Source organism: Chamaea fasciata, unplaced genomic scaffold (genome assembly GCF_029207755.1).
Source record: "Chamaea fasciata isolate MVZ Bird 193981 ecotype frontalis unplaced genomic scaffold, bChaFas1.0.hap1 SCAF_2, whole genome shotgun sequence".
NCBI classification, from domain to species: Eukaryota; Metazoa; Chordata; class Aves; order Passeriformes; family Sylviidae; genus Chamaea; species Chamaea fasciata.
The window spans coordinates 29381124-29396481 of NW_027094087.1; the positions used below are offsets into that span (position 1 = coordinate 29381124).

The following is a 15358-nucleotide window of genomic DNA, read 5'->3' on the forward strand; positions in this document are numbered from 1 at the left end:
GTCAGACACATTGAATTACATAGGCTTCTCTATTAGACCTTTTTGCTAATTTGTGATCAGCTGGATTTGTATGGAAATTGCAGTCTTAGTAAAATGGCCCAAAACGCATTGTGATAGATAATTTATTCATAAAATGAATTGAATGTTTTTCACAATTCACCTTTTAAATATACTTCAGCATACTAGCAATAAACACAGGCTGTTTGCATTTTAACTGATATAATTGGTATTATTGAACATGTTTTTATTTGTAAAAATAATTTATACTGATAGCAAAAGTAGACAATCAAATACCTTTGTGGTATTTCCCACACATTTTAAAATAACTTTTTTAATGGAATAAAATCCAGCTCTCTATTTTATGGGAGTTTATTCCAACTTACTGAATTGTAGGGGCTAAGGATGGCAGGGAACAGAGAGAAGAAAGCAATATGCTAAAGATCAGAGAGCAGGGGGTGAAGAGATTCAGAACTGGAATTCAGATTTTGTGTGCCCCAGTCAGGGTGCTGTTCACAGTTGGACAAATGTACACTGTCAAACAATGTCACCATGTGGTGTGAGGGGTCAATACTACAAGATCGTATACTTCAACACCTCTGGGAAAAAAAATACCCAAACAATTTTTTTTCTTTTCTAAATTAAAGCTAAAATCCCATTTGGTTTCAACCCAGCTATTCTTTGCCCAGGAGAGGTGCTCTTTTTGGGTGGGTGGCAAGGACCAGTCCCCTCTGTGAAGAACAAGCCCAAACGGCAGCTGGCAGTACATCCTTCCAGGCTGAGATGCCCGATGTCAATGCTCTGTTCATGCTGTGGGCTCTTGTGGACAAGATTCAGGCAACAAGTTTCAGGAGCTTCTAGGTGACATGTCAGGGCTTCTGACAGCCTTCCCATTCTTGTTAGTTCCACATGCCCAGCAGTGAGGCAGTGCTTCAAACTGGGGAGCAGTCATTGGAGCACTGGATTTAAACAGCAGCCTTCAAGCTGGTCACACAGATAGGTCCTGAGGAGCTGTTCCAGCAAAAGGAGAAGGAACAGCCATTGTGTTGGAAGTGACCACACGGCATCTAACTTCCGCTCCAGGTCAGGAGAGGTTATGAAAATCAGCCACAAATGCAGAATCATGCTTCTAAAACCAGAGCTCTGTCAGCTTTCTTTGTGGCCAGCCCAACTGCATGAGCAGCACACCTACCCGGAGGTATATTGAAAACCACTTCCCTGGTTTGCAAGAGAAAGTGATGTCCAGATATGGTAATTCAGGTTGGAGGGGCAAGGGAAATAAATCTGTGTATGGGGCAAGTGCTAATGAAGTGTGGGCCGATTCTAGTGTAAGGGAAAAGGAAGAATAAGCTGAATTACAAACAGTTGATGGCATATGTTGTACTTGGCTCACACAGCCAGGGGGAAGTGCCAGTACAGGAGCACTGCAAAGGCTGAGTTTATGAGACAGAGCAGGGTCTGGCCAGTGTACGTGGGAGCAGTATCTCCAGTCACTGGGGCTGAGGCTGTATCCATTACAGCAGTCCGAGATCAGGACACCACAGCTTCAGGCAGGAAGGGGCATGGAGGAGAGTCCTGTGCAATAACCTGCATTGTGTGGTTTAGTCCTGGAGATCTGTGGGGCACTCTCAGAGCCAGCTTGATGGCTAATTTGGCCCATAGCCACTTTTGTTCTAGAAATACCATCTAAATGCAGACTTGACTGCTTGCACATGAAGACACTGCTCCGACTCCCCTACATCTTAGTGCTTGATCTTTTCAACCAAAATATGACATACAGTCAGTGCCTGATGAAACTATGAAAAAGTCAGAAAATCAATGAAAAAGAAATTTTCCTAATCCCTTTGACCTAGATGTATAATTTTTAATGTAGCCTCTCACTTACTCCCATTATTGAGTTAAACGGTTGTAGCGAACAAATTCTTCTCTGCTTATGTGATATTTATTACAGCTTTTCTCTTATTTCAGTCATCTTCCCATTTTATTTGGAGATTGGAGATGTTAATTCTCCACCAGAAAGTTATGGCATGTGCACAGTGAAAAGATTTGTCCTCAGCACAGATTTCATGGGCTGGGAGGAGTTATCCATGTGTTCAGCAGCTCCCAATTGTCAGGAAAACCTAGCACAGCTATGCATGGTAAAAAAAAAAAAAAAAAAAAAAAAAAAAAAAAAAAAAAAAAAAAGCTGGAGAAAATATTATGTTTGTTTAGAAAAAAAAAAAGAGTTCCCAGGAAGACCTGTGATTCATGAGTGAAAGGAGGGTGACAGCAGAGGTCTAGGCTATCAGGGAGTAAAAGGTTACAAATGATAGATTTGATCTGGAATCAAGTCTCCCCATAAATCTGGAGGAAATGCAGCAAAAGACAAATAAACCCAAACACTTAAGAGTTGCCAAGAATAACAGGAAACAATTTTTCTTTTAATATGGATTATATAGACTCTAGCATTAAAACAGTGTTCTCCTGGACAGAAGCACCTCTTCCTGCCCCTGCTGAAAGCAAGCAACAGAAGGGCTTCTAACCACTTCCCACCTGTATGAAAGCTAAATTTCTATATGCTGTACAGTAGCTATGTTACCCAGCTATGTATCTATAGTGCTGTATATTCACCTCTAAATACAGAGTGCAGACTTGACCTAGTCCAGTTTCCAAGATCTCACATCCCATCTCCATCCTACCTTCTTCCACACAGGCAATTTTCACAGGTATCCCAGCATGGAAGCCAACGGCTGCCAGTGGCTTGAATGTCTTTGAGATCAGGCTGTCAGTACCCTCTTCTCTACAGAAATATGCACCTTCTCAGTACAAAGAATTCCCACCTTCATTCCTACTCTCATGAGCCTGGAGTACTCGAGAGGAGCATCATCCTCTGAGTAGCAGTGCAGTGCTCCTATATGTAGGGCAAAATTCTAGTCACTGCGTGATTTGGAATTCTTCCTCCTCTATACTGGATTGATATAGAGAGGTTTAGCCCAACTAGGGCTAATTTTGACCTCATATGGAATCTGTCTGCACAAGGTGTATTTCCCTACACAGAGGATGTAACCAGTTTCTTGCTGCATACAGCAGAAATGCAGGTCCTGGCGAGATGGTCCTACTGGACACTACTGGTTTTGCTCTTTTTCTGAGATGTCTGCCTCTGTGCAGCAAACCGTCCCCAATACTGTGTGACCCTGGCTCTGTGCAACAGGGCAGTGCAGCTGAAAGACTGAGTGGTCTCTGTTCAGCAGAAGAGTTTATTGTGTGAGGGAAGTGAATGCCAGATCTTGGGAACAACCCAGGGATCCTGGAGAGAGGGTCTTGCTGATCCTCTGGTGACCCACAGAATCATGACACTAAGAGTCACATGGAATGATTAATACAATTCAGACTGCTCTTCCCCACTTACCCTACCTGGTCTCATCATGAAAACTGCCCATATACCTGGAAATGTTCTCCATATATCTAGAAAACAAAGTCCTTGAGCAGACCAGACATCCAGTGCTGCCACAGTGAATTCTTCTGCCCAGGCTGGCCTGTATAAGCACTTATACCTGCAGATATGTTTACCTTCCCCATCAGCACCTGGCTCTGTGCAGGTCAGCACAGTCAGAGATTCTGCAGGAAAATCCCAGGCCCCAGATAAACAGAAATCCCAGATAATGATTCTGCTCCCACATCCAATTCCATTTTTCAATTTCTTACTGCTTTGTGCAGGAGTTCCAGGTTAGGAGGTAGGAACTCAGCTGGAGATTGAAAGCAGGCACAGCAACTGGAGAGTGTGGAGGTAGCCAGACCAAGACAAGACACCAAGACAAGATAATTCCTTGCAAGGTCTCAGTAATGTCAGGTCACACAGGTTCTTCATGGGCTTTCTTGGGCTTAGGAGTGGAGGCAGATGTAATTACTGTTCCCTGGAACTTGCCTGGAATGGGCATCAAGAGATGCCTTCATTGGGAAGGGAGGGACAAGAACAGGGGAGAGGAGAGGAGAGGAGAGGAGGAGTAGAAGAGGCAGCACTCTGATCCAACATAATTTTCTTGAGAAAAATATAATGCCACACTAAACCCAGAATTTTTTTCCTTTGGTAGCAGATGTGTGTGAGGGAGGCAATGGGCTTGAGACAAAAAACTTCCCAGAGGTAGTTATAAATGATCTATTGCCACCCAGGGACAATGATGTCTGCCTTGGGTTCAGGACAGCTCATCTCCCAGTTCTGTCACTTCCCTGATGCCAGCAGACACAAGGAGGAGAATGTGCTCACACACCAAATTCAGTGGTGCAGGAGAACCGGAGAGGCTCAGGCTGACCAAGAAATCTAGGGCAGGAGTCCTAGGGCATGAAGGTGAGATGAGATGCAGTTTAGGGCATCTGTACCATTGGGGAGAACTTCATCCTGTCCCCATTTCTGTCTCTCTCCAGGGGCAAAGCAAGAGAAGGTGTAGCACATTTATAAGGACCTCTGGGAAATGAGAAGCTCACAGCCTGCCAGGCAGAGTGTGAGAGAAAAGAGGGGAGAATCCCATATCCTCAGCAATAGATTATAAAGACGACAACAGCTACCATGACAGACTAGCAGAGAGGGTACTCTGTGCACTGCAGCACCTGAAGAAGAGGATGTAGAAGAAGGCACAGAAGCAAGGAAATGGTGGGGGAATCACAAACAAGAAGCACTTGTCTTGGACTGTAGGTAGTGGATGATGACTTCTCTTCTCTCTCATCCCTTTCCTCTCCTCCTGCTGGTAGCTCACAGAGCATCAGGCCTGCGCTGCTGCTCCAGGAGCTGTCTGCAAGGGAGAGGCAGGGGCTGCCCGGATCGGCGGAGACGTCGAGGAGGAAGGCCAGCCAGCTGGCGACAAATCTCATCTGAAGACAAGCAGACACACACAGGTTGACAGATAATCAAAGCTTCCTTCAAATTCTTCACCAGCAGAAGAGTTAGAGGTACATCCTTCACTGCATCTACAGAAACTGTTGAAACTGCTGACTCCTCATACACATGAGGCAAGCGAGGCAAGCAAATCAAGTCCTTAGGCTTTTATGAATCTCCTTCTGGGTTTATGCATGTACATAACATATTAAAACCACTTGTATTTTGCTGCAACAAAGATTGCATTAAAAATCTAGACTGGATCTTGCTTCTAATCATGAACAGAAATACTGAGATTTACTCTTTAACCTCAAAGGAGTACAACTTTGAGTAAGGCTGTGTGTGGGACTACTGGACCATGATCAAGATCGAGGAATAGAGAGCTATCATATTTCTTAGTAGTACAATATCCACTTCCAGTTTGGTTTTTTTTTCTTTATCATGGCATGTATATTAGATCCAAGATTGCATTGCATTAGAACTCTTTCAAAGTCCAGGGAAGCTACTGCATGTGGATTACGGTCTAAGCCAACTAGTTAGCTTGGGGACTCTATCACATGGCTACAGCTATCCTTCTAGGCTAGCCTGTGGTACCACTCACCTTGCATGACCTCATTCTCCTTGCAGACAATGCGAGTGCACACCTCCTTGTTTATTACGTACATGCGACGCACACTGCAGGATCACCGGGATCAGCAGCAGACGGCACAGGGACACAAAGAAACAAAAAAGGGATACAGGAAATAAACATATTCACTAATAAGCAGGCAAATCGTGAATTTTTATGACTTCTTAGCCTAGAATAAGGCTGCTCAATAGCGAAATAATCTCTGTAAAGAGTTCATGAAATCTTAGAATCATAGAAAGGCTTGGGTTGGAAGGGACCTTGAAGATCACCTAGTTCCAAACTCACTTCCATGGGCAGGAATGTCACCCACTGGGTCAGGCTCCTCAAGACCCCACATCGAACCTCACCTTGAACACTCCCAAAGTGTTCATTGGCATTGACAACTTCCTTGGGCAACCTGTGCCAGTGCCTCACCACACTCTTGAGTAAAGAATTTCTTCCTGAAATCAAATCTAAATCTCTCTTCTTTCAGTTTAAAACCATTCTCCCTTGCCTTATCACTATTTGCCCATGTAAAACGTTGCACTCCCTCTGTTTTATAAGCTCCCTTTAGGTACTGGAGGCTGCAATGAGTTCTCCCTGGAGCCTTCTCGTCTCCAGGCTGAATAATCCCAGCCCTCTTAGCCTATCTGTGTAGGAGAGGTGCTCCATATCTCTGATGATTTTCATGGCCCTATAAATGACCAAATACCTTAAATATGGATTACAATATGGGGCATATTACAGCTCCTTAGTGCTGCACAGACTGTAGTCATTGTGTCATTTTAAATAATTACCCTAAAAGGATGCTCTGAGAATAGGATTCATCTCACCCATAGGTTCCCAGAGAAAAACCTCTAGTCTTCAAAGGCAACAACTGCTGAACCAGATATACCATTTCTCAGCAGTTTTTAGTGATTTCTTAGGGGACTGCTGGTTCCTTACCTTGTAACACAGAGGTAGCTGATGCACTGCTTCACTGGCTTGTGCACAGAGTACAGGCGCGTGCAAGGGAACTTTTCCTCACGACAGTCTGAGAACACACACACAGACACAGGGGTGCAATCCAGCATCATGGCCAGGTGCACTCATTCAGGTACAGATATAATTTAATCACTAGATACAGTCCTCCAGGCTTCTAGGGAAGGAACTCCAGCCTCTTATCACTCTCATGTGAGAGATGGGGTTGGTTTAGAGAAGAGGAAAATAGTGCAAACATTTGTGATCCCCTTGCTTCGCAAGACAAGAGGAAGGGAAAGTTAAGTGAAATGCAAACAAAGCCCACTGGACACCCAGAATACAGGAGGCACATGTTGTAAAGGGGACAGACACATATAAACAAAATGTAAATTTCAGTTGCATATTTAAGATGCGGTTCTAATAGATGTGCAATCATCACATTTCAGGACACAAATCCAGTTCCTTTCTTTTCTGGACAATCAACTACAATGGATTTTCTTGCAAGTCATTCTGAAATGCCAGATCTTAGCCACTGACACCACAATATTGACCCATGGTATCTGGTCTGCTGATCTGCCAGCTCCTCCCTTCCCAGGCATGCCATCCAGGAGAAGGCTTCAGCTTCCACTACCATCATTCTCCAGTACTTCTAACTCAAGGAACAATTTAAAGCAATTTTTCAGGAGACAAAGTTCTGTGCCCAGACAGAACCTCTCTGGAGAGGTAACAGGGTGTCTTGGGTTTTGTAAGACACAGGGTGGGTGAAAGTGGGTCTGGGAGGGGGTGCAGGCAGCAAACTTAAAACAAACCTGATGAAGGCGTTGGCGTTTCACTGCCAGACTGAACTGGAAGACAGAGGGTAGCAAAGTCAGTTAGTTACCATGATTCCTTCCTAGAAATCAGCTTAATCAAAACAAATATCTGAAAAACTCTTTCAAGAGCCTTCCATTGTAACTTCTAATGTAGAAAATTATTTCATTGTTACTGAAATGAAACCATAAGGTACAAATCCAATGTGAGTCCAGTGCCAGCTATGCGGTCAACAATGCTAAAAATTTGTTGAAGCTTTCCCATAAAGCATTACCACTACTTTTCAAAACTACACTGCAAGGACATTCTGACTTAAAAACTCAGGCAAATTTCTTTAGCTGCTATAATTACCCTTTATCGAGTCAAGAGGCAAAGGAGTTTGTGACTGCCCTTCATAAGCAACAGTGACACACACCTTTAAGAAACAGCATTGCAACACCATTGATTCTTTATGATAAGGGGTCAAAAAGAGGCTGGTTTGTTATTCCTTCTGATAAAGTAACCCATCTGTACCACAGCAAACCAGTATATTTTATAATTTACACAATAATGAACTGGAAAGGAATTCAGACAACTGACTGCCAGGTGAAAGTTCTTATGAGCAATTGCAGAGGACTTCTGTTCAGGTGCCATAGTGTTAGCCAGAAGCATAGAAAAACACGTGTGTTAAAGAGAATGAATATTTTGGGTGTGGGGCTTAGAGGCAGTCAGAGAAGGTAGGATTCCAGGTGTGCAAGGGACTGCATGAGGAGAGGGACGGAGGGTCCACAACATGTGGCTGGAGACTGAGAATAAACCCAGAATAAACCTCCTCCTTCCCAGGAGGAAAAAGCGCAGGTGGTGTGACAGCTGCATCTGGAAAAGAGATGTACTGAAAGATCTTAATTTGAGCTTCCAGTCTCTTTCCTCCTGCCACTTTTCTCCTGATGGCTTACCAGTCCTGACTAGTAGCCATCTCACATCTGGTTCGTAGCCAGTGCTGATTGTGGTGTTATTATCTGATTATCAGTCAGAGTAACTGCAGACCTTCTCTGTAAATATGCTGGGTGTGCAAGAGCTGATAGGATGTTGCAGAGCAAAGATGGCTCCCAATGTCACACCCTTTGTGAAGAGTTTTGCTTGATCCCTCAACAGTAAGCATTTTGAAGCCCAAGTTTGCTGTAAAGGCTTCACTTTTAGTCTTTTAACCTTTAGATGTAGGTCAGTCACCACGAGTTTGGTCTGGCCACTAAGTCCTTTCTACCCTCCTACAGACTGTTAGGCCTCATACACTGAGTTCAGTTGTTTTCACCTCCCATCCCAACCACAAAGATCACAGATCTTGTAGATACAATATTGTGCTTCCACTTTCCTCTTCCAGTGTTGTCTCCTGGCAGTCTGACCCACAACAAATACTGCAGCTAGTTGATGGGCAGAGTGAGGGCAGAGGACAAGCCGTGGAGCTGATATCCTAGACAACAAGACACCACTTTCAGATAAGTTTCCATACAGTCAGAGCACATTCCCCAGAAACAGCTGTGCGTAGCTGTCTCTCTCTGAACCATAGCATCAACCATGTGTTCTCCCTCTCCCTGCCCTGCCTAGTCTTCACCACCTTGGAGGGATGTGTTTGAGAGACTGCTCCAGCACGGAGAGAAAGCATCCCAAAGGCCAGTGGTTTCAGATTTGAACTCAGAGTGGAGTTTGAGAAAGTGGGGAGCCTCCTTCTGGAGCCTCTTCTTTTCCTCCATTGCCCATTGTTGCAATTGCCTACACTGCCATCAGCTCTGTGTCCTCCTGAGGCCATCTCCACTCTCTGAGGCCACACTCTGTGTGCTCTAAGTGCTTGTCTTCCAAGTCCTCCATCTACCCTTCCCTTTGCAGACATTTTGCTGCCCCCCTGTGACACAGCCGCAAGCATGGTGGGGCAGACAATACTGAAAGAACAGAATTTCCACTTCCCTGCTCCAACAATGCTCAGGGTTTGCTTTACTACTTTCAGGGGTGTTTTGGCACCTCTGTCTCCTGAGAACTGAAGCACATCTGCTACCTGTCAGCAGGCACACACACACACACACAAACACACTGCCTGTGTCCCATTTTGAGCCTTTCCAATTTCTCACCCTCCTCATTTAGTCTCTTTGTTCCTGCCACCTTCTCTGGGAGCCAAGGATGTGTGAGTTTTGAATTTCATGGCTTTCTGCAGTGGAAACATCTTTAGGGAACCGTGGTACATTAAGTGAGATTTGCATTTCCTTGCAGAACAGACCATTAAGTCATCCTAAATTCATCTCCCCGTGTGGAGCACAGAAAGGACTCCCAGACAGCCATAAGTGCTGGAAGAACACTGCTGCACATCAAAAGTGGGAAGAGGAGTTTCTGGGCATAATGGGTAATTTCTGCTTGTCTGTAGGCAGGAGTGGTGAAAAGAGAAAAAGAAGCATGAAGATGCCAAGAGATTGGAACTTACCAGAGGTGCTGTCAGGGTTATCTCCACCTGGAAAAGAGAATGTCCTTGAAAAAGCTTGTCTTTACTTTATGGTCCCTTACACAGCCAGCCAGAGCCAGCTTGAATTACCTCTCCTGCCATTATACGCTCATAAGAGAGTGGGATCCAACCCAGCAAATAGATAATCAAACACAGTACCCCCAACTCTCCGGTAGCCACTCCCCTTTTTGGTGACTGGCCTGGGACTAGAGTTCTTAGCGATTATGTTGTATCAACCCTCAGTGAATTTTGGATGCATATTCTGACTTCTCAGATATGGCCACTATTGGCATCTTGATGGGAAAGAAAGACTTCTGAAATGAAGGTGCTGAGGGCTCTCGCAGCACTAGGACAGACAGCTGAGGCACCTATGGCAGAAGGAGGGAGGCAAGTCCAAAACCTAGCTTTGACTGCAGAAATTCATCAGTGGATGAGTTTCTCTGAAAAGCAACTGTTGGCAAAACTGTGGTAGAGAGGTAAAGCATTAAGGAAAGGATGCTTGCAGGACACGTTTTGGACTGGCTTCTGAATAATTTTCTGGGAAACTCCAGATATTACACACCATAGGACCATAGCTGGGAGATGTCTGCAGGCTTAGCCAGGTGCTTCAGGTTGGAAGAAAAGGCAAGCCTTGGTAGTCCTTTTGGGTGCTGAAGCATGATGTAAATGTACATTCATTTTACCTTACCATGTGGCAAAAATGCATTAAGGTCTAGAGGGATGAAGCAATTCACCCCCAACAACACAGCCAGTAAGAAGATCAGTCAATATCCTTTCCCAATGGCCTCACCACTAAAGCACCATGCCACTTGTGCACCATTTTCCCTAGGACTTTTCTGAGCAGCAGTAGAGTTCCCCAAGCATCTCGTGGTTGAAGACTTACAGCTTTTGTGGATCTCCACAACCCTTGACTGTGAACATAACTTTGTACTCTTCAGGTAAGTGCTCAGGACCCCTGCACTAGAGAATTATTTGTAAAGAGCATGTAACACTTAGCAGATTGTCTTGGAGAGCTTGTTTAATCTGAAAGGTAAACTCACAATGTCACAGGCAAGGAAACAAAGAACAATATTTTCTAATAAATAGGCTGTAACTCCCCAGGAAAACTGGGTCACATGAGCAATCTTCAGCATATTAACGTGCCTGTAATACTTACGAGTTCCATTTTCCAGTTCTTGCCCATTGACCATCCATGGAAACCAGTCTGCAAGAGAAGAAGAGAGGGGCATGAAGAAAGACAGATTTTTATAGTCTGCAGGCTTTGTGAAATTTTAATGTTTATCTATCCAGGAGACACCACTGCCCTCTACAGAAGGGAGAAATGCTTTAGACTCAGCCTCCACCTCCACTGCTGGCTGCATTTGCTGTTTAAAGGCTCGTGGATACAGCAGGTCCTGATCCTATCCCTGCTGCTTCCACCAGGGTCAATGGCTAGGCACAGGGAGGGACAAGTTAGTAAATACCTTCAGATCTGCTACCAGACTTTGCTCTTCTGAAACCTCTTTTGACACATTTTGGAAAAAAAAAAGAAATCCATGTGGCCTCCCTGCTCTGGAGGCTGACCAAAACCCCTATCTCTTGTTTTATGAAAGAGGAAACTGAGTCATGGAAATTATTCACTTGGGGACATGGATTGAGTCATTGGTACAGTAAAATGCAGACTGCAGGTTTTGTAGCTCCTTAGCAAATCACCCAGCCTAGGTATGGAGCACAGAGCAGATAATCTTTCCCCTCTCAGCCTCTGGGTGAACTGCAGAAAGGGAGTGATGAAGGCTTGGCTGTGCATGCTACATGGAAGAAATTGAAGCTGGGCTAGACTGTTTGTTTGTTCAAATATAAAGGGTGACAGAGCAGCTTCCTTACAGGAGCCAGGAATAGGAAAATATTTCCTGCTAGCTACAGACAAGGGAAACGTCTGCATAACTGGGGTGGGATGAAGAAAGGAGTTGGCAGGAAAAAGCCAGTGATCTGGGGCACTGCAAGCATGTGTGCATGATCAGCCCAAAAATCTGTGCATGCTGCTACTTCCTGTGACCTAGCCTGAAGCTTTCTGCTCTTAATGGGAGCACTATGTGGGTAAAAACGATCAGGTCTGGAGTTTTTGTCATAGCTCTTCCACATTCCAAGGGCAGTTACTTGCAGGCCGCAGAGGGTCTCTGGGACCCCTACATAATCCTGCTCTACAGCATTACAGGAGTTGCTGGACCCTGATATTCTGTTCCCCACCCAGCTGCCAGCAAGGGCTCAGCTGCTGGCAATTAACCCAAGGAGAGCCAGACATGTATAATGACTTAAGTACACAATTTAATACAACCCAAAACTTCCCCTGTTCTGGCTAATCTCTTAAATATAACAAGTAGAGAAGAAAATGGTGCTGAGCACTTTCTTGTTTGTTTCTGATGCAAAAGGAAGGATGCAAATCCTGAAACCATTGCAAAATCCAGCAGTGCTGGATTTGAAGAGATGTATAGAAAAGACAAGGAGTCTCCTCCCTCTTTTCTAACACTGAACAGTCAGCTATTATGAATTTTGTTTCCCCCAAGGGGTTGAATAGAAAACCAGTCCAATTCTAAAACAAAAGGACATAAGTGAAGTGAAATCTCTGCATATGAGGTAAGGACCCAAAAAGAGTGATTTTCTTATCCCACCTTCAACTTATATTTACTATGGTACCCGACAAATAAGCCTTACAAACAACTGGACTTTCTTATCCAGGCTGCAGTAAATTAACCCTTGGGGTCTCGAACTGCAACCCTAACTCACCAAATCTGTAGCTTATCCAAAAATCAAAAGAAACAATGAGAGACCAGCTGGTGATTCCTGTCATTTTCCAAGTTAAAACAAACAAACCCAAAGAGAAGCGCTAAAACAAAATACTCAAAAGTAAGAAATATTCTTTTCAGGCTTCCTTCATGCATAATAAAAACCACAGCCTTTTTTTTTTTTCCTCTTTCAAATTGTAGTCCACCTATAAGCTCATCTCTTGGGTGCCTCACCTCCCTGCTTCAGTCATAAACACGACATTGTTTATTGTGCACCTTTAAAGGAAAAACTGCTATTTGGAGCAGAATCAGGTTTCAGCATGAGGGGAGGATCAAGGAGACTACTGGAATAACCTGGTTTGAATGTGATTGGTAGTCATCTCTCTCCTACATACAGTCTTTCCTGGACAAAGCTTTGTCCATCCACTGAAATTAATCTTTCACTATCTGTCCTGAGTCTTCTGACTATAATGTCTGATACTGCCCTCTTGTTTCATTCTTTTTTGCTGTAGTTATGCTTTAAAAAAAAAACAAACAAAAAACAACAACAACAAATTTGATCTGAATTTTTGCCAGAGTATCTCCAAGCAAACAAAGTAATGGAGACACAAAACAGAATATCAGCAATCACCATCATCAAAAGAAGAAAACGGTCTGAATTAAAGAGGTGAGGTTTCTCAAAACAGCTGTACAAATACTACAAAATTTCCCAGCAGTAGAGTGGCTTGGAATGAGGTCATTCCAGCAGGAACTGCTAGTGACAGCAAATGTGTCACAACTATGACAGAACAAATTTTACAGAGCACTGGGAAATGCCCTGCAGATCATGCATACACAGGTGGTACAGCAGTAAGCACAAAGCACACCTAACCCCCTTTCTCAGATTGATCTGGATGTTTTGCTTACTGTAACATACCTGCAGTAGAAGCTGTGGACCTCGTCTCTTATGACTCCCAGTATTTACTGGAGTGTCACAGATGGGAAACTGTTTGCAGTTTCTATTTTTTTCCTTACAATCCTATATCCACCTTGCCTTTCCTGTCCGGTCTTTCCCCCTTCACTATCCCTCTACATATCTCTGTCCTTAGGTCATTGCACATTATTCTGTGTAGGAAACTCTGTGGGGCCCAGATGGGGAAGAAATCCTTCCCCTGGGCATAAGAACTCACCAGTTGGGGACAAGAAGAGTGTTAAGACACAAAACAGTATACAGGTTCCAGAGGTCTTCATCCCTGTGGAGTTGAGAAAAGAGGAAAGCTAAGGCAGGAACTGGTATACCCTCCCCTATATCTCAGAAAGTTTGCTTGTTGTACCCATTTTCATCTCAAGACCATTTGGTCTTCCCAGCCTCCCTCCTGTCTTCCTCCTCATGCGGCCAGTTTTCCAGGTATTTCTGAAACATTCTGTACTGAACTTATAACACCACCTGCTTTGTTCCTCTTTCCATCCCCTTTCTCCAGTCCCCATCTCTTTTCCCATTTGGATGGCTAAACTCTGCTCCACACACACCCTCAGCATGCAACGAAAAGCTTCCCCCACGTCCTCTCCCTCCATTCTCTTCTACTTTTCAGTTATGTCGAGGAGCACTGAAAGAAAAGTCAGGGTCCCCATCACTTACTGCAGCCCTCAGCTTCCACTCCCTTCAGCGGCAGACGCTGTGTTTTTCCCCTTCGGCGCCCCCCCCACTTTGGCTATTGGGTAAATCGCATGCAGCCACACCCAGAACACGTTCTCCTTTTGGTTGTCTTCAAAATACAGTTTCTGGGAAAAGAGAAAAAAAAAAGGAAAAAAACCCAAGAAGCCAGCGAGATGGAGGGATATGGTATCATCATGCATGTGGAATGAGGGGGGAGCGAGGAGCAGCAGCCCACACCCTCATTCCAGAGTTTATTGTCCTCCGAAGGGGCTCCTCCCATTCCCCCAGGATGGCCCAGCACCAGGGATGGATTCTTGGGTCTGCGTTGCACACTGGTGTCCCCTTTCGTCCTGCCCTTGGATGCAGCCGGGCTTCTCCTCAGGCCGCTGTCTTTGGCCACATTTCCCGACTCAGCTGCTGCCTGTCCCCACCCCAGTGCTTCGGTCCTCTTCCCTGCTTCCCTGGCTGCCTATGGCACAGGGACACTGCGGAGCCCGCATCCCTTTGTCCCGCAGGACGCGCCCGGATGCTGCCCGCGGCTCTCTCTCTCCCTACGGGATGGAGCAGGGCCGGGGCCGGGCCGGGCCGGAGGGCAGACGGGCTGGCAGGGGGACATCGGCGGGCAGCGACAGCGGTGACATCACCCCGCTGCCCCGCTGGCTCTTCCCGGCGGGACGGAGGGACTGCGCTTCCCCCTGGACCAGGCTCTTGGCGAGCAGGCAGCACAAGGAACGGGAACAGGTACCGGCCACGGGGCCCGTCCTGCAGCGCCGCTGCCGTTCTGGCCTGAGAAAGGCAGGAAAAACGGGAAAAAGAAAAAGAAAAAAAAAAGAAAAAAAAAAAAAAGAGAATGAGAGAGACACGAACTGAGAAATACGACGACGAATGAGACCCGACCTTCACTGCCATCCTCCTAACTCCTCTGTGCCTCCAAGCACGGTGCATTTTATGATCGACGGAGGAGCAACCCCCACAAGTCCCACTGGAATAGCCACTCTCCCCCAACTCTTCCTCCAACAACCCCTGGATCTGGCTCCCTCCTGTTGCTTGCACCGACTTCTTTTCCCTTTACTGCTTCTGTAACAACTCCGCTGAATTTGAGGAGGCACTGGATGAGCTTCAAGACGCAATCTCAGCCCTGGAGCCAAGGAGAAAGCTAGGAAATGACCCCTGCTCCCTACCTCATACAGGAATTAAAGGCAGAAACCTTGTAAGGGAAAGCTGTGTCCCCTAAGGCTCGTCCTGGTAGCTTGATAACCCTCACTTGTTC

General features: G+C 45.3%; 1 protein-coding gene across 1 annotated transcript; it reads right to left on the bottom strand.

Moving 5' to 3' along the window:
• Positions 1-2386: 2386 nt before the first annotated feature.
• On the bottom strand, positions 2387-14366 carry MFAP5 (microfibril associated protein 5). Its single transcript, XM_066175534.1, is given in 10 exon segments — positions 2387-4842; positions 5448-5521; positions 6399-6486; positions 7223-7258; positions 9673-9699; positions 10847-10894; positions 13622-13684; positions 14071-14134; positions 14136-14236; positions 14239-14366. Coding segments are annotated over 10 exon segments (666 nt in total). The 5' UTR covers positions 14285-14366; the 3' UTR covers positions 2387-4723.
• Positions 14367-15358: the final 992 nt, after the last annotated feature.